General features: G+C 34.3%; 1 protein-coding gene across 3 annotated transcripts in view; it reads left to right on the forward strand.

The window, feature by feature from the left end:
• LOC136417210 (cytotoxic granule associated RNA binding protein TIA1) overlaps positions 1-20147 on the forward strand; it is a 113360-nt gene that overhangs the window by 33355 nt on the left and 59858 nt on the right. For 2 of the 3 annotated variants that reach the window (XM_066402789.1, XM_066402786.1), the window contains exon 2: positions 16492-16524. The exons of the other annotated variant lie outside the window; for it this stretch is intronic. In XM_066402789.1, the coding sequence (XP_066258886.1) occupies positions 16492-16524 (33 nt within the window). The remainder of the gene's footprint in view (positions 1-16491; positions 16525-20147) is intronic. 3 annotated transcript variants of the gene reach the window in all.

Below are 20147 nucleotides of genomic sequence, written 5' to 3' on the forward strand. Positions count from 1 at the left end.
TAGATTGCACCATCTCACTGCTTGAGCATTAATTTTTATATTCAATATTGCTTCATAGTCAATATTGCTTTTCTTAGAAATTCACGAACTACTTCCAGACGCTCAATCGTGTTCGGCTAACCCCCTTGTTGGAATCAGAATATCATCCAGGTACAATATCGTAAATGTGCTCGTGAGAGGCTCTCAACACGAGTGTTAAAAAATAAACTTTAATAAATCATTGAGCCAAACAGAACCCTCGTAAATTTCCCGCTCTCATTCGGCGTAATGAGAGCCTGTTCCTCTTGCGATTCTTCACAAAGTGACATCTGATCATAGTGACATCGATCGCATATTATTTTGTTGAAATATTAAACGACCAGTCCGGATATTTTACATTTCAACACCGATTGTAAAATTACGTGGTACCTGCAGCGAGTACACCAATCTATCGGTTTTCACTTCTGAACATCGCGTTGGATCCTTCAATTGATCATGTAACGATTACATTATCTATTATGCGAGAGGTATCAAAAACTGTAAACACGCACGAAAAGTTCTTTCTCGCGCCAAACCGTTCTTTGTCGCTCAGAACCGTTCCTTAACAAACAACTCTGTTAAAAGGTGTGTGCTGTTATTGCTACTTGTGGGGAATAACATATAGTTTAATTTTCAAATTTAATAGTAGAAGTCAGCTTTCCCGGGTAGCTTGTTGTTTTCAAACCGATGCAGAAGAGTTATCCTGGCTAGCATTTCTGCCTCGTTTGGATACCTCTATTTGAAAGAGATTTATCAGATGAATTAGTACAGGCTAACACCCTACTAGCACTTTTCCGAATACAGGCTGATTTATCCTGGACAGAATCCCAATTTTTGGATTTCATCATTATTCCTTGTACTAGTATGTTAACATTTTATGTACAAATAGTTCATAATAATATCGCTTCTGTTCATTGTCTGCAGAGTCCACTACGTTTCTATTGCCAAAAACCATTGCAACCAACCTTAATGCTTAAATAGGGATGTTGCTGCATTTGACGATACGATTATCCTCAATGTTCCGTTAAGCGAATTCGAATCGAACTATTCACTTCGACAAGTTTTACAAGAATTTAGGAACACAATACTAATGAGAAAACTCTATTTGTCAGTTTATCGATCGTAATTTTTTGGCACATCCCTAGTTTCTTGTAGTTTCGGCAAGCACAAATTCACAATTTTCGCAGTAAAGGGTTACTTTTCGGGATTTAGCACACACCTGGGACCTGATTCTTGATTCTGGGAAATAGAACGCGTCCCGGGAATGACGTCAAAATGACGTGTTTTTCTTAACCTTGTATATGCTGACGCTGTTTTGATGGGCCATTATGACATTAATCCCTGGCGAATGATCTACTCCCTAGAGTAATGAATGGGTTGCCTGGCTGTAAGCCTAGTCCTTATAGGTATCACATCATTCGGCTCATCAAAAATAACATATCTATTTTAACAAGAACTGTTTTTCACATATCTCTCACCCCATTCTACCAACCATATACCATATAAGAATGACATATGACAAATCTAGTTAAGCGGGATATTCAAATATCCGTTCTTGACAATACATACTTTTTGGTCACACTGGACTCTGATAAACGGTTGTCAAACGGATCAACTTTCAATGATTTTCCTGGGAATCTTGGGAATGATAAATTTTTCAAATATTGAGGATATTGCTTGCCAATATTTGATCCACTGTAAACGAATCTGTTTCTTTTATTTATGGAGATTCTGGACCATTATAGAATAATGCATATTCAAAGATTTTCTAATGACCCTTAACTTCTACTAACGGTCAATTATCAGCCAATTTCCAGAGATTTTTTAGTAGATATAATCCGGAAATTGGTTGATAATCTATGTGTTAATAGATGTAAAAATATTCTGAAAATCTCTCACCTATGGCGCAGTTAAGGTGGTCAAAATTAGAGGAGAATTTTAAAAACCCCGATATTTGATGAAAAATTGTTAATAATTTTTCCATTTATAGAAGCCAGGCAGCCTGGTATTCAATAGAAAGTACCCCGTTTTTCGCAGTCCGAGTTCACAAAAAATAGAGGTACATATGAATTATTTAAATCTGATTGGATTTTTTTGCAAACTAAAATTCCATGTTTCGTTAAATGTTCTACCTACCGTTTATTGCGTTGTCCCTTGAGGACTGCTTCTGTTTACATCTAGATCTACTTTTTGATTTGAAGTCTGTTTTACATCCGTCGACAATTGCACATGTTGATAATGTTCTAGTGAAGTTTCTGCCAGTTTTTTCCAAAACTTTGAGAAATTAAATTGTCGGTATCATTATTTTAACCGTTATAGAAACCTGTCTTTTCATTTTAATGTAACTTTAGACTATTTCGGAATCACACTCTGATAGCAAAAAAAAATCCTTGAGTAGAAAAAATCATATTTAGTGCCTATTAAATGCAAAAATAAACATAAGTTTAGTCAATAATAGTTGTTTTTTTTTCTGAACCAACATTAACACACTTTAGCGAAATTACTCATGGCTGTGAAATTCGCAACTACATTTAAGAAACTAGCAAAAGTATTGATGTTCCCACGACAAATTTTAAAAGACGTGACTCAATAAATAAGCCTCAGGTGCACTTACTAGCAAGAGAGTGTTATGAATTTTCCTAAAATACTCTTACCTTTGCTCGTACCTCAAAAGTGCAGGTTGACTTCGTATACCGTCGTAATAATTTCTTCATGAGACAAGATACCGTGTGCGACATAAATCACGTGTGTTCCTAGGAGTCAACAAAGAGAACTGTGACCTATGTTGCCCAAGAGTAAGGAGCTGAAGATATCGCACGAAAATCTACAGCCATGGAAATATGTCCTCGTGCGGTGTACATGTTAAATGTCAATTTTATTTTTAAAATGCCCCAGATGTATGGTCTAAGTGATAGCAACGTACAGAATTTACGGTTTGTCCTGAATTTGAGAGGTACTTTTAGGTGCTGTCGCGATATTTTATTTATGTTGACGACTTTTACTAGGTTTTATTGGCGGGCATGTCCGTACAGCACAGAATATATAAATGTCGAAGGAAAATACTGTGTTATGCCGTAATACAACTTATCCTAATTACATTTTAATGGTTTAAATTAGATATACACAAACACAAAGCCTCATTTGTGTTAACGGACTAAATTCCTCATTTTAGAATCATTTTTATTTACAATGGTAGTTCTTCAAAGGTAGTAATTATCCAGCTGTTGACAATAAAATAAAATATCGTTTTGCCGCAATGGTATCTTGGAAATAATCTGAAACCCGTTTAAACATAAATACATAATATTATTTCAAGCTGATTTGGGTTAGTCATGCAAATATTGTCCGAGCATAGATAACAGACTGGGGTATTTATTAAATACAAATATTCATGTACAAATACGTTTCTTGTTTATTCTGCTTAAATATAATACATATTTTCATTTTTATAAGCTGAAATAGTTTGGAAGTCAGTCGCAGTTTTTTAAGTTCTTTTTTTCTGCAAATAATCCAGAAATGTGTATTACGTATGTTTTTAAGCTAAACTCAACGATATGTCTTGGCTTGACCGTCTTCCTGCCGATTCTTAATAAATTCTCACTAATATCAGTTTTATTTCCTCCTAAATCATCGTAATTCTTTCTGGTAGCTCCATTACAATTGAGCTTAAGAAACACTTATTAAAAAATGCTTTCATACAGATTAACCACTTAACCCTAAAAACTGGTCTCATAACCGGGACGAACTTCAACCTTCATCGTTACTTTTATTGCAGGCGTTTTTTGCAGGCCAAAGCGACATCCTTATCCAGGCCTTTGTTTGAAGTGAACGTTATAATCGGCCTTTATATTCAAAGGGTAAAAACGATGGTATTTCACTATTAACTCAAATCCTATTTGTAAATTTCTTTGTGCAGTCTCGGTGAGGGCTTTCTTGAAATGGCACTTTTTCTATGGGAACTTCATAGCTGGGCTTGTTTAATGGCACGAACTAAATAATTTCTAATAAACTCCACCATGTTTAGATTGCAATAAATAGCGCAGAATATATCCCAAGAAAACTGTAACACGACGGTTTAAACAACGGGAGAGATGTCATTTTAATTTTTAATGCAGACTTGTGCAGCGGCAAAATAAGTCGGATGGTTATTCCATTTTGGAGGCGACGTGCAATTTAGCTGGTGCATCTTTATTTACTTTATCTTTGTTTCTTTAACAATTCAAATTAGGAGTTGTGAACCTACATTTCGCTTGTTTCCATTTCTATGGCATATCTATTCAGTTTACATATTTACGTTATCAAAACACCCTCTATTGTGAGCACTCATTTGTCTACATTCATAAAGCAGATATTAATAATCCCCCTATCATTTTTATGCAAATGCAATTACTACGCGTACAAGCCTTGAAATGTTAAGCCAGATGTATGGATTTATATCCTTTGTGCCTTCGTACAGGGACCGCATTTTGCAGCAGCAAGTTCACTCAACGTAAAATGCTAAAACTTAAAATACCGATAACTAGATACACCGAACAAAGTTCGGTAACGAGCAATATATGCAAATCAGTGCCATTATACTGCCACTCCGTGAATATACATGTTATAAAAACATTTTGCAAGGAGGGGCTTTTTATTGTTGTTTTGTACTTAAAAAGATATTAAGAAGAGCTATTTGAACTAATTAGGAACCATGTCAGCTTTTGAGTATTATTCAAGATACACTCAAGATGCTTCTATGTGGGACAAATTTGATACCCACTTTCTTTACAAAAGACATTATTGCGCTTTGAAGGGCGAGGGTACTAAACGAATAAATTAAAGGGATATTTATGAATGGATTTATTTCTGTACAGACTTACAGCTTCCCGCTCTCCTTTCGGGGGAAATTAATATGTTCACTGAATAAATTCTTCTAATAGATTCATTAAATGACAACATTTCAATGATCTTCAATTTTTTTTGAAACACACTTCAGAACTGGGACAATTTTGGGACTCATTTTGGGTTGTGCGATTGCATGCGTTTAAAAAATTGCTGATTTTTCGATAAATTGATTCAATCGTCATTGGTCTGTTGTGAATTTGTACTCAACAAGAATGTCGTAAAATTGTCAGTTAAATGAAAATTGCCAATTCCAGTGAGCCCCAGCAAAGTGAAAACCTACAAAAATACTATTAATCGGATCGCTGCCATTCTGAAACGATAACAACATTGTTTATGGGGTTTTATATGACACAAAGCGCATTTGCACTATTTTTCAAACGAAATTTCAGATCATTTGAAAAATACCACTGCAAAGTATTTTATTTATCGTGTCAACAATGCAGATATTCGCGGTTATGCCCAGCTGTTGGCGTATTGTATTGCGGCCTTTTAAATCATATTTACTATAATGTCCCGTTGTGTAACGTTCAGACTAAATAGCGTTTTTAATTTAAATTGTTCATTTGTAGACTGGTAATAAATAACCGCTTACATGAGTCGCAATTAGCGTTGAACGTATTTGATTTAAAAAGTGAATGCCTGCACAAACATGAAGCGGTTTAAGTGTAGTTCATTGAATATTTACGGAATTTGAAAAATTCATACGTTAAATGCATGAACAATGAAGTCGTGCCCTACACCTCACGCTATAGAATTGTTTTAATTTCAAACACACTGGTTTGTCTCGTTATTTAGTTATTTCACCAAAAAGAGAATTAAAACTGAAAAAACGTTTGACCTGTCAATAAACGCTTCGCACCCTAATCCCCATCAGCTATTGTGCGGAATTATCATTAGCGACTGCTCTGCAGGGTGGACAAATTTGAAGGTTAACTCCATTAAAAATATTTATTTCAATTGCGACGACAAAACGAATTTTAAGACATAATTCGTAGGGCATCATAATAAAACTTCCTAAGCAATAAATTATTTAGGCAGCATATTTAATTTACGGTTAAATTTTCCTGCAGCATGCATACAGACTCGTTAATATTTCTGCAACACGTATACCTACTAAATGAGATGCATTAACTTTGCACAGTATACTCCGTCGCAGCAATTTCGCGACGTTGTATAGCACCTCTCGAAACTGCAGAAATACCTTCATCTCTAGCTCGAAAATTAACATGTTTTTGTGTATGTATATATGAATCAAAGAATAGTTTTATTGTTCTAACAGCAGCGAGTCTTCAATATAAACCGAATAGCTAATGGAACTAGAAACAATTCTCGCAATTATACCTACACGTACATGAACCGATCGAAAAAAAATGTGATAAAAAAACCAAAGATTTTCATCATCAATTTATTTTCCTGTTTAACACTTTTTTGCAGGCTCAGAGATAACGTTTCTCACATATTTTCCCAAAAAGACGCAATACAATAGAAACAATCAAAAACGCACTTTTAATTCCAAAGGCACCCGGCCGTAGTTGGAGACTGGATAACGTGGGATTGACCCCCACACTATCCCCCACCCAGTCCAGTGATCACGAGCTGCGCAGATGCACGAGGTGCCTCTCCTGCCGGAATTCTCATGAATCTAAAGAACTCCGTGTTTTTTATTCGAAAAAATTTAGTTCTATTATCTCCCTTGTCACTGAGAATAACCGCTTCAGAAATTTCCGGTGCTCAGCTCAAGGCATCGTCATGAAGCAATACCTCGCATCTTCTTATTGCCTCGTTAGTTTTATCGATGAGCTGATACCTGTTTTCGACATATACGACTAAACCTATATCGTCTGCATATCCCACCGGGGAACACATAAGACCACAACACAACCAGAATTTTTCCGTTGGTAAAATAGTCTAATAAGACGTTCCGTAGGTAACCCGATATTTGTCTATTTAGTAATTATTCTATAATACAGAACCAGGAATCACTATTGAATGCATTTTTAACGCTTATCGTCGTGAAGGTGCACTATTTTTCCCTTCTGTGGATCTTAGCTTGAATGACTTTTTGTATTATATTCCCCATTGCGTACATCGTCAACCTTCCTGTTCAAAACTCAAATTGCATATTTGAAAGTGGATATTTTGCTCCCAGTTCTATCCCACTCTATCTTTAATTAGGTGTTCGTGCATTTTTGCCTTGAGGATTTAATTTATGAGGCGAAATAGTCTCTAGGCACTTCGTTCGTTCATATTTTTATCCAGTTTATTCAACAGGGCTAAGTTTGCCTTTTCCCCAATTCTTAGAAATTCTTGATTTTCCAAAAGCTGATAAGCTACTTTGAGGATTTTGTCAGGTTATGTTTGGACGCAGAGTTTTATGAGTGCTGGCATTTTGTCTAATATGGTTGGTGATAGGTTTTTGATATTTTCTATCTTCTTTCTTTGTGAGACTGGCGATGCTTACTAGCATTAGGTGTTCTAGGCCTTTTCTATAACTGTCAAGCACATCTTCATTCAGCTTGTTGCACAACTCAATATCTTTTTCTGAATGTGAGCGTTTGTCTAAAAGAGTAACATTCATGCCATAGAGGGGATAAGTTTAAGTTATTTCATGCTAGGAAGGAAAAATTTCTTGAAATTCCAATCCTTTTCAAACTGAAGTTTTAACAACCCTTTGGATTGAGAAGATTTAGACATGTTATTATATTGTATAGAGTAATCAAGGTTGACGTTTTTTCTAACACTTTTTTTACGTCCATCCAGTCCTTTGTTAAATTTGATTAGAGCGAATGGCAGACTTATTTTTTCACACATTTTCTTGCAAATCATCCAGAAAAATCATTAATATACGAAGTGTTTCTTAATGTATGTCAGGAACTTTAAAAGGTAATTCACTTGTAACCATATGATGAATCTTTTGAAAATGTTATAGAGTATATTGAGACCATTTCATAAAGTAATTTAGGCCAAGATTTTTCAAACAATCTTTCACTCGAAGACATCTTTAAGGATCTTTATGGTAGCAAAGATAATATATGTTTTATGCAGGAATATTAAAGTAAATGAACTTGTTTTATTATGGACCATTATCATTCAGTCCACTTGAGCTGCGTGAAACCACTAAAAAAAATTCATTCGAATTATTTCATTCCTTTTTGAGCCTTTCGCCGATAAGTTAGGATTTTTGAGAATGATTACGTTTTATTTCACAAAAGCATATATAAACATATAAAGTCGTGTGTTTTCGAGAGGAGCACTAATTCAAGCTCATATCCTTGAAAGCTCGACAATTTTCTTTAGTGCCCCGAATATTTAAAAATAAAATTCGTTCAAATTAAAGGTCTTTCCCTTTAATTAGTGCAGTTTTTATGCCAAAATATCCCCTCGTTTAGCTTTGCTTTTGTTTCGGTGGAGCATAATAATGGATTTTTGTATTAAAAGGGTAAGAAGAACGATTCTTCTTTTGCTAACGCGAAAGTCGATAGTGTTGGTACACTCTTTTGTTCTTGTAACGAGGGGTTTCTTATCGACCTTGGAGCCGGTTTTTTATTTTCAGGAGGGGATTGTAGACTAGGGATTATGCAATTTATTCGTTGTCCTTATCAGCAACCAATTTTGCTGTTAATTAGTTAATCGAATCAGCCGTCTTTGGGATAATGTTGCCTTGTTTGGGATATTTTATGGGTTTGAAACTAATTATGCTGTAAAAAAGTGAAATGGCTTATTAAAGAGAAATTTTCACAAACGAGGCATGTTTTTATGGAACTGGGTCGATATTTCTTGTAGCAGTGTACAATGATAGGGGTAATTCAAATATACTTAAAGTAAAGTTTGAGGATATAATCCAACAAAATCCAAATTAAAATCTATTAAAATATAAACGGAAACTTCCCGACAATCTCGTCCTTCATTTTGTGCAGAAGGAAATCAACGCTTAAGTTCCAAACGCCTGAAAAAACTTCGTTTAAAATTCAAATATAGGGACAATAATTGTAAAAAAAAACGTTTAGGCAACATTTAATTTAAATTTAAGGCACAATTCCGTTCCCGATTTGCCGGCGCGTACATTTTAATGTTAATATTGGGAAAGTTCGAGGATAAAGCTACATTATGCAAAAACCAACTGGAGGGAATGAAGGAAGAATAGCAAAGAACAAGGGGGCGATGGAAACGGAACCTAATTTAATCATATTAAAAAATGAAACATTTAATTTTTATTTCCCGGTTACTGGACCAAAATACGTTGTAAAATTATATAGACGGTGTTTAAAAATAGCGAAATGTGAAGCAACGAGGTCAAGTTAGAATCTAAAAATAGGAAAAAGAGAAACAATTTCCCTCTCCTTTTCTGTCGAGGGTTAATTGCTCTGCTAGTCTTTGTAGCATTAAAAGCTTGTGCAGTGCTAGTTTAAAACAATGTGAAAAATTCCTGTTAATTTATAATTACTATAAAGCTAGAGCAAGTTGTTCCCCCCAATTAAAGTCTCGGCGTTTTTAAGGCGTACAGTTTCATTTACCTTTCTGTTCTTCCATAAATGCGTAAACTACAAATCTTTTGTTTCGCTTTACTCCTAGTGAATTTTTACTGCTGAATTTTATGATATTAACACCAGACATAACTTTAAAAATGTACAGGTTTATGAGCACATCTTTTAATGTTTTAGTAAAAGCTTGGAAGAACCGAAAATTCCTCTGTATGATAGTGTAAACTATAGCGTAAGTTTTGTTACCAGTAGAGATGTGCCGTATAATAATCAGAAAAATCTCTAGGAACACCAAAACTTCATACTGAGATGATAGAGTGTTTTAATTTAGATATATACTCGACGTCTGAAAACTCTTATTCAGTTTCCATAAGTTCCAGACACATAAATAAGTTAATAATTCAAGTGCTTCATCTACTCAGCTTTACTTCTTATATTTTCTTTAGTTTTATGAACGTTGTATCTAGGTGGAGGAATTCACTGACTCAAATTTTAGTTTCAAAACCTTTTCGGTTAAATAAAATGTTGTTTTTTGATACACGAAGATACTTGTCCCAAACTCTGCATTTAGCATTAAAAATTCCCCCATGTCTAAAATATACATTACTATAATGTACTTTCCTCTAAATGTTATAAACTCCTTTCTACCGCGGCAAAAAGCAATATAACCTCTTGTAAAGCAGGCGGGCAACTTAAAAGCATATATGTAAGAAGTAAAATTTATCACAGGGAGAAGTTGCCATGTTACCTTAAAATTGAATTTCACTGAAATGTTTTATAAAGCCATAAAGATAAACATACTTTACGCACATTAAAGAAAAAATATGTTCCCTTGGTGGGAGAGTGTTTGTTTTTCATTCTTTTTGTGATATATGTACTGATATAACCTGTCACAGTGTAGGATTTCCTTTGTAGTGTCTTAGTGGAGAGAAAAGTAATGCGATGATGTAATTGTAAAGGGGAAATGTTAAATATAGGCATTTATATTGAGAAAGCTTTGAATTTAAAATACTAGAACAATGTTATTATTGTCTATCGCACTCGTACGAAAAGAACCATAATGTAACCTTTATGTAATAATATATACGTTATTTGGAATCAGATTTTTAGCAAAAAATTAAATTTAAGTAAAACACTTTAATTTATTTATGAAGACAAGAGGAGCAAAATTCGAGCCCTCTAGAGCACTAGACGATGAAAGGTTTACAGACGGTCTATGCTCCTCTAATTCTACTTATTGCAATCGGTTCGGCAAGAACGAATGAATAGTTCCATTAGTGTGCTAGAGAACCCAAACTGATGTCAGCGCTTAAGTACAGGGTGTCCCGTAAACCTTCGACAATACTTCGCCTGATGAAAGGTCCATCCTTGAGAAGTCAGAAAATGAAAAAATAGCATTAATGAAAATATCATAGATGTCGAGATATTTACACTTTTTTCAAAATCGACAAAAACTGACATAACTTGATATTTCGTATTATTACTGTTACACCACTCCATATAGAAAAGCAAAATTTCCGTATTAGTTTCGTCAATGGTCATAGTTCAAAAGCGTATCAAAAAATTTTACATGTATGCTTCAGATTTTTAAAAAACATTTTTATTTTAACGTAGTCCTTTGAACTCCATTTCTGTTATGTAACTTTTGCTCTCTACTGTAGCAAAGGATGTACAACTATCTTGAAACCTATAGGCTCAAAAAGTAGCGCCATTCTTCTAGATTCTGAAATGATATAATAAGTACTTGTTCCTTAAAAAGTAAATATTTCTTGAGCCTGTTAGGTGAAACAAGTACAATTTTTCCAATACATTACAATACCGTTTATTTACGCTACTAATGAAAATTAAAACTAAATAATACTAATTAATGCCAAAAAAACTTAAAGCAAGTGTTCAAAATGACCCCCATTGGCTCTTATGCACGCTCGGCATCTTTGTATAAACGATCTTTTTATTGAGCGATATTGAGTTTTTTTGAAAAAACTGAAATTTTGAAAAAAATGTAAATATCTCGACATCTATGATATTTTCATTAATGCTATTTTTTCATTTTCTGACTTCTCAAGGATGGGCCTTTCATCAGGCGAAGTATTGTCGAAGGTTTACGGGACACCCTGTATATGAAACTATCAAGGTCAAATCAATCGAAGGCCTTGCGTTGGTCTGATATAAATAACGCCCAAATTTGCTCGATTATTCAGTCGCTACCATCTTGGAGAAGCACGCAAGATTTGTCACACATGATCTGCTGAAGATAACAAACCTATAATCCCATTAAATATACATATACTACCTGCGGGTGATTTTCGAATACTTACTTTAGTAGTATAAGCTAAAGGGCGGTTTATTTTTCGTTACACTAGAGTCACCTTTCTTAATAATTGGGCAGACTTTGTTCATGTTTCGCATATGCATTAGGAAAATTGCTTGATTTTAGAATAAGATTAAAAATATGTTTTAATGGTTCCGACACAGTAAAACCATAGTTTCTTGCAAGAAAGCTTGGAAAACAATCCAGCCTGGAAGTGATTTTATCTTTAATACCTACAAGCTTTTGATGTGCAGGTTTTTATCAAAATAAAATATTACTAAAATATGGATATTTTGCACCGCAATTTTCCTCAAAACATTTGATTATACTCAATACTGCTCCAAATTAAATGTGCTCACAATGCTATAAAATTTGCATGCATTTGTTATGGACCGTATAAAAATGTAAAAAAAAAACAGCATAATATATGTATTTGATGAATTGAAAAGTTTTATATTTTATATACGTTCTAAACTCCAGAAAATATGCCATTTTACCGTCACCTGGTATCCAAAGATTAGAAATGTTAGTTAGGAAAAGTATAAAGAGATGGTAATTTTCGAAGACTAATAGGTTTTTTTAGGCACTTTTTGCGAGCTTTGATCAAAAGATCGAAGTGATAAGTCAGCGCCACTTAAAACCAAATATGGGCCCCGCATGATAACTGCGATTTTTAGAGAGCAGGACCTAACATAGGGTTGAGAATTGAGCACTTCAAATCCTATATATGTATGTTGCGCGTTAGAAGAAATACTGCATAATAAATCGTGTTTCAAACATTTGCCAGTTTACAATCCGATGCACAAAAATGCCAATCCAGCTCACTTCCCCTTAAGCATAATACCATTAAACAGCATTCATTTGAATTAATAAAATTTATTTCTGCAACGTAATGTATGACGCTATTTACAACTCTCATAAATTTCTCTATAAAAGCTTTGTATATTATATGGATAATCTGGCTGATTTACAAGGGCTTCCTTTAAATCAATTAAAAGCGGTAAAGTGTTACCTTCAACACATTAATACATACAGTGGCAAACGTCAAGATGATTACAAATTGAATAATCCTATTAGGAAGTTGTCAGCTTACTCACTTCGAAACATTTATTTCATATCTCGCAATGTATCAAAGGAATAAACCATAACTAACTGACATTCAGCGCAAATTACCTGTAAGGCAGAGCTGGGAGAAACAAAAGGATTGCAAACTAAACAACAGCAAATTTAGACACAGACATAAATAATTGCATTACGTTTGGGCATTTGGCGGTTGTCAACGTAACGTTGTGGCACGTTTATGATATGTTCGGCTCCTGTTCCATGAAAAATAAATCACTGTAGCTAATACGGATGTATGTTTTTATGGAGCTGGATATGTTACACATTGTGACATTGTGCTGTTTTCGTTGAGTGGAGCGAAATCCTTTTATACGGTTTTCTAGATATGTAAATATTTAACCCCGCTCCCATGTACAGAGTTTATCTTTGAAAATTTAATTTAATAACTTGGGCACATGGGATAATAGAAATGGCAAACAAAGAACTCTGCATTGCATAGTTTCTGTAATCAGAAATGAAAGTGGACCCCGTTATTTCGTGCCTAAAACTTATCTTTGAATGATTTTATAATTGCTAAGGTGGTAAAGTTAAACGTACTGCGGCAATGTTTGGGCTCAACTCTTAAACTTATTTTCAAAAGAACCTAATCGAAGCACTCTGCACTAAGCAAACGAGCCCCCGTTTAGAGATTCTTCCGCATATTAAACGCTTGTAAAATTCCGAATTAATTTAAAATAAATGGAGGAGTAAACACAAAGATGCCGGATACAAACCCATTTTCCCTTAGACTCTAACTGAGCTAGCAAGTTTCACCCGCCTTTAGGGTTTTAAATTATAAATTAATAGGGGATGTAACTTTTTACCTTCCTATAATCCTGCGAGGTAAAAACTTTTAATACAGAAAGACTGCGGAGGAGTCTTAAAAATTAATGCCCAACCAAAAGTAAAATTGAACTGTCGCCTGTTTTAGCCTTATTAAATTAGGTTCTGGTCTCATCACCCTCTTGTTCTTTGCTATTCTTTCTTCATTCGCGCCGGTCGGTTTTGCATAATGTGAGTTCTCCCTTAACTTTCTAAATATTGATTAAGTTTAAAAACATTCACCCTTAGAGTGCCACCAAGTGATTTCCAAATTAGATTTTGTCCCGTATGTTTTACTGAGGGGGATATATTTGGAGTTTTCCTGTTATATTTTATATTTAGCTATGCAACAACGTTAATTAAGTCTTTGTCATCTAAAGCAATGTTTAAAACATGTTCTACACTTTTTCCCATTTTGAAATTATTTCCTAAATCTTTTTTAATTTTTATTTTAGTGTAGATAGCAAAATACACTGCGACATAGATAAGCAACAGCACTTTATTAAAAAAAAAACTACATAGAATATTTATGAAAGAGTCAAAACAACACTTTTTAAACATGTTTTTTAAACCATTTTCATTGGTGTTATTATTGTTATTGAATATTCTTGGTCCAGTTACCGTTTGACGTCCATTACCCAAGTTATATTTCATTTTTCAATGATTTTTAAGTGAATTTCAATGCTTGTTGACAGTTGTAGTTTGATAAAAACGGAAATATATATACCCATTACACTATTTTTCGAACTGGCCTACAATCCTTACAAACTAACGCAATTGGAAGTGGATTTTCAAAAATTGGTAAGAAAATTTAGGATACCTCAAAACTCTAACCGATTTTCCCCCAGCCAATTCACTCATTTGGAGAGGTTCCAAGTTTTAATGTGCTCAAATTACGTTCCAAGTCTTTCAGGTCAGTTGAGGAATAATTCCTGAATATCATTAATCTAGGCAATTGCTCACTCTCATTTCCAAAGAGGGCAAAACTCCAAAATTCTCTAATGTTCACCATTATATACTGTCTTGAACTTCATTTATATAATGTTGATGGCAATATTTTGTAAAAAATTTCAACATTTTTTATATTCAGACTCGGAAGATTTAATCAAGTACGTTTATGTACGCATCAACGCATTAATTTCAGGATTGATACTGAATAACTTCAGACATATTTATTACCTCCATAACAAGTTAAAACTTCAATCCCCTCAAATTCCTTTCTTAAACTTTAAAAAGTGGCCTTTTTCGCGGGGTATTGCTTTAAAATGGGTTATAGAAAGTTTCCAGATCTAGTAGAAAATTTTCGGAGTTATTTTAACATCGCTGCTGCAACTAACTCGGAGCCAAAAAGTTTGTTTTGCTCTATTAATGTATGAAGTCAGATAACGCCACCACAATGGATCCAGATGTTCTATTCTTTGTTATATTCTATTTGAGTTTTATGTTACTATGCTTATTATACACTTTTTCCATGGTAGAACGATAAAAGCGAACGGGAAAATAAGGTGTCTGTCCCAGTCATTATGGTTAATAGCATAATTTTCAGCTGAACTATCGATCTAGGCTCAATGTTAAATACATTTTGTATATGATACAAAAAGGCCAGGCGAATAAAAGTAAACTAAATCGATATCCGCAGTAAGATATCTGCAGTAATACAGAACAAAGCAGAGTGTATTATCGCTGTGTTGGGTTTAGCTCTGTTGCAAAAAGAGAATTATTACATGTGCTCTTTATAAACTTTGACAGTGGGCTAATCTATCTCAGATTTTGATGTATGACGGCTTAATTTACTGCGTTGGACCGCTTCGATTATGACGGAGTGAGCTTATAATATAAAGACCTGCTACTCTATCGAGAAATTGATGAGCAGAATTTCCATCATTCTTATTTATGGCCAACTAGATAAAAGTATCCCTAGCTCACGTGCGGAATTTATGAGGATTTCCTCATTCCTTGTTCCAAAATATCAAACTTCTATTTAATGTGAGCAATGATAATTAATGGCTACTACCCAAAGAAATGCCGAAACTCTAACAAGCCTGAAAATATCTTCTCGAGGGAAAATAGCCCAAAAGAGTGTTGCAATTTATCTTCGAAGAGAAACATATTTACATTGCGAAAGTAATTGGAGATTTCAGAAAGTTATCCCTACCTATTGTAAGTTTGCTGTTGCTTTATTCTCCCTTTGTTCTGCTGACAAATTTAACAGTATCTCTAACGCGACGTTCCTAAAAGCATCCCAAACGTAAGTCAAATAAAATATCTCATTAAAACTTGAGACACTGATAAAATATTTTATCAGCTCCGCGCTTTCACTTTTACCTTGTTTGATGTCCAGTTTTCTAACGATTAGTTTTATGCTTTAACACTACTTTGACGCGATACACCATGCAACTTTTATTCCAAAACGAATTTTGTGTGCATAATCCAGATTACACAACCGGCAACGGACATCCCATTTATCAGATGCCTTTCGTTAACGAACCAATAGGTGTGGTTGATTAAGTCAAAGCTCATATCGATTACACATCATTATCTAGGCGATACAAAATGTAGTTGTTTTAGCTGAGGCCAGTTGTGTGTCTCGCATGTGAGAATTTGAATTTCAAAGCGCCGACTATAATTTTCTTGTGCTCCTCTATTCTATTTCCAAAACTAAAAGCAATGGTTTAATTGGCGTGTCCTATCACCCAACAAGGACGTACAAGTACATACAGCAACATTTTAGCTCCAAACTGCAAGTTCCAATATTGCAGCACGCAAACCTCTTTATTGTTACTGCCGCAAATCAGTTATAAGATGTATCATCATCCACTGCAGTGAATTTGAAACGCAAACGTTAATTTAAAATATAACATGTCTTTGTTTCAGGTGTCAATGGGCGAGAATGGAAATAAAATCATGGTAAGGACGAAAGTGTAAAACAGCTTAAATCCAAACGTTATGACATGGGGGATTACCTCTGCGGGGTGTCCTATTTAAAAACTTACGATTTCTCTTAAATACCTCCGAAAACTTTGCTTTTATGGAATTAATCTTAAATCGTTTGAATGGGTAGGAAAAAGTGCTGTGAAAATGTTTTAATAGGAAACAAAAAGCTTGAATAGAACACTTTTAAAAAATAATCACTTCAGGAGACCACTCTGCGGCTCCGAAACGGAAAAATTTTTATCCACACCCATCAAATACATAAATGTTAATTAGGGCACGTGCAAAACCTGCGGGGCAAAAAAACCTTCCTAGATTAGTCCTAAATATTATGAAGCTCTTTTTCACTCTACTTTCCAAGTGTTAATGTAGCGCACACATATACGAAAACCCTTAATTTATTTCCCCAGTTTATGACAAGACCATGTATGAGAAACAGCTGTAATGTAGCATAACGCGCGAGCCGCAAATAATATTATCTTAAATGGTTATTATCTGTGAAAATATTACTATGATCCCTTTTGTGTACACTCCAGAGGAATATTCAGGGTTAGATACCTGCCAGGGATATGTTTGGGAGTTAAGTGCATCCCTGGAGGTGTGCGAGGGGATGATCCGCTGTCTGGATATTATGTGGACCACCCAAGGGCACATTATCTTTAGTTGATGGCCATATCACTAAATTCTAATTAGAGCGTGTACGCGGATATAATTAAGGTCAACAATTGCTAATGGTAGTTGTAAAAGGCTTTTATTTATTTTAAAGGCTCTAGTGAATTTGTTACTAATGTTTTTTAACCTCCGCCTGCTCAATTTTTACGATGAAGCCTAAACTAGTAAAGATGTGAAAAGGTAAAAAATTTACTATGCATTATAGAGACCGACAGATTAGGAAATTATTTCGGGAAATCTAATAAATCTAATTTTGTTGGCGAAAATGTGGAATTTTAAAGTGGTAGCGTATTGTTGGCAATTTATACGTTGGTTATTCCAGCACTTAATAGGTCCTCAGAAAAACTAATTGAATTTTTTAGCATTTTTCGAATGTTAACGAAGTTTCCAGTCTATATTTAAGGTAGTGTGGCCACTCTTAATTCTGTTGAAGAAATTTTGGAACGACTTATATGCAACTTGGTTCAACAAGAAATTGAAAAATAAAATATGTAATATGTCCCAAAAAGGAGGATCGGCAATTTATTGGGACGATATGCCATTTTTAAGTAACTTCGTATTGTTGGCCAATTATCATATTCACCATTCCAGCGCCTAATAGTTTTTCGGAAAAGGGAATCAAATTATTTTAATGGACCGTTTTCCGAATGTTAAAGGAGGCTTCAGTCCATACCTGTATTTGTCCCTCTTCTTTGTATACTACTTACGTGATAAAACTCTACTCGAAGTATGTCACATCTTAAGCATAACAAACAACCGTTCCGTTACATAAAACATATCCAGGATACAAGGTGAATTACATTCCATCAAAGTTTACCCCAAATTTCCCCCAAAAGTTATTTCTGCGCTTGACAAAAACTGAACTTCTTTAGGTAATGCACCCTGACTAACCAAAAACCCCTTGTTCCGAATAGCTCTGTTCGTAGCAGTTAGGGTGTTTTCGGTATAACAAAGCTCGGCATTGTATTTGCCATTTGCACAGGTCGAGGCAGCTTGAGGGCAAATTATAGCCCCGAATTTACCCCGAACTTCTTTCAGCGTTTTTGAAAACCTCTCAAAATTTGTATGTGGTAAATTAGGCATTATGGCAAGGGTTAGCCGGTCGCAGTTTTAATGTAACGAAGGGAGCAGTGCTTTTAAATTTTAAGAAATATACATTTTGATGGCGGAGTCTTAATGGGAGTTTTTGCTTTTAGGGAAAGTTTTACCTCTGTTTTTCATATAAAGAGGACGTTGTTTCCTTCTACTTTTTCTGCTGAATATTATCAGGGCAGCCTAATTCGCGTTTCACACAACTCTAATATCTTGGGATCTTCAAGCTGACAAAGTTTACACATCCAGAGCCTTCTGGCTCGCCAATTATTTTTAGGCGCGGATTGTCTTTTGGGCTTTAATTAAAAGAAGTGCGCTCTAAAATGAGGGTTTAGCCCTTTCGCAAATTAATAAAACGATATTTTCAAACCTAAGAAACTCTTTCATCACCTTAAACAAACTCAACCTTTAATCAACGCTAATGCAATTAAATAAATCAAAAGACGCAAATCTACATAAACAGCATAAACAAAAAGGTTTCTCTAAAGTTTATTTCATTTCCTGGGTGTCCGCATTTCACTATCGACCAACGTAATCTCGATGGTTATGCATAAATTGGTTTTCAAACATAGCAGTTAAGATTTCGTGACTAAATCCTCTAAATGGAAGATAAATCTGCTAAGCTTTTGAAAAGCTCACAACAAAAGTTTCTGTTTATCAAGGCTTGGATTTAAAGATATTCGACCGGTTTGAAAAGAGTTTGAATGTGTCTGTAAACGCAGGACTGGACGAGGGTGAGTTCTGATAATTTATTTAACATGCGATGTTTTAAAATTTGCTTAAGGCCATTTTGTTACGTCCCTGAAAAAAATCTATAAGTTGTATACGAGGGGCAAAGAAATGTTCACATTTTACTTCTTTCGACTTTTCTCATTACTTTGTGTATTTTTACAAATTTGCAGTTAGTTTGTAAAGGCGTCATAAGTTGAAAAAATATATCATAGATAAAACTAATTTTTATACAGAGTGATTTAAAATTAGCCTCCACTTTAAACAGCTTTTGCTCTGTGTGAAAATTATTATTTTATATCAAATTGTTTCGTTAAAATTTTGCTGTTTCTGTTAGATATGCGGTAACAGATTTAAAATAATTTTTTTTCCAAAAATTCTCAAACTCCCAACATTTTTCCGGATATGTTCGGAATTTATCAATTTTCAAAACAATACTTTTTTGAGCTCTAAATTATATTACTTTGCCTTAATTGGCCAACTTCAGGCATCCTGTATACAAAGTCATCATTTATGGATTAGGCAAAAGTTCTGAAATAAAAAATTCATGAATATCAAATGCCAATTTTGCGCAAAACTGCCAATATCATCTCCTCTGAAGAGGGAAGAGGAATCTACCAAACTTCCAACTTATCTATTTACTCACCCAATCAGAGAGCAACCATAAAATCCAGGAAAACGCCTCACTTGTTGATACAAAACTCATATTAAGTATTTATAAACGAAAATTGCGATACAGACCCCTAAATAAATGAATATTTCATTTAACTGGAAAAAGAACATAAAAGAAAGTTTGATGGAAATTTGAGGTATATTTGGCGTAACAAAGCAGGTAATAATTTATTAGAGCCAGCATTGTTATTAGGCCATAAATTTATAATAAATTTTCAATAACTTTCGTCTCAATATTTGGCGTTTATTATATAATTATAGTTGAAGTTGTATTAACACACTTCTAATGGTTAATAAACTATTCATGAGATTGAAATCAAATTGAAAAATCTTCCTTCGTGGATATATTCCATTTTTGAAATTCGTTTTAAATTGCAGCTGTTATTGGAATTATTTATATGGTCATGGAAACTAATCAAAAATAAATGAACCGC

Source organism: Euwallacea similis, chromosome 27 (assembly GCF_039881205.1).
Source record: "Euwallacea similis isolate ESF13 chromosome 27, ESF131.1, whole genome shotgun sequence".
NCBI lineage: Eukaryota > Metazoa > Arthropoda > Insecta > Coleoptera > Curculionidae > Euwallacea > Euwallacea similis.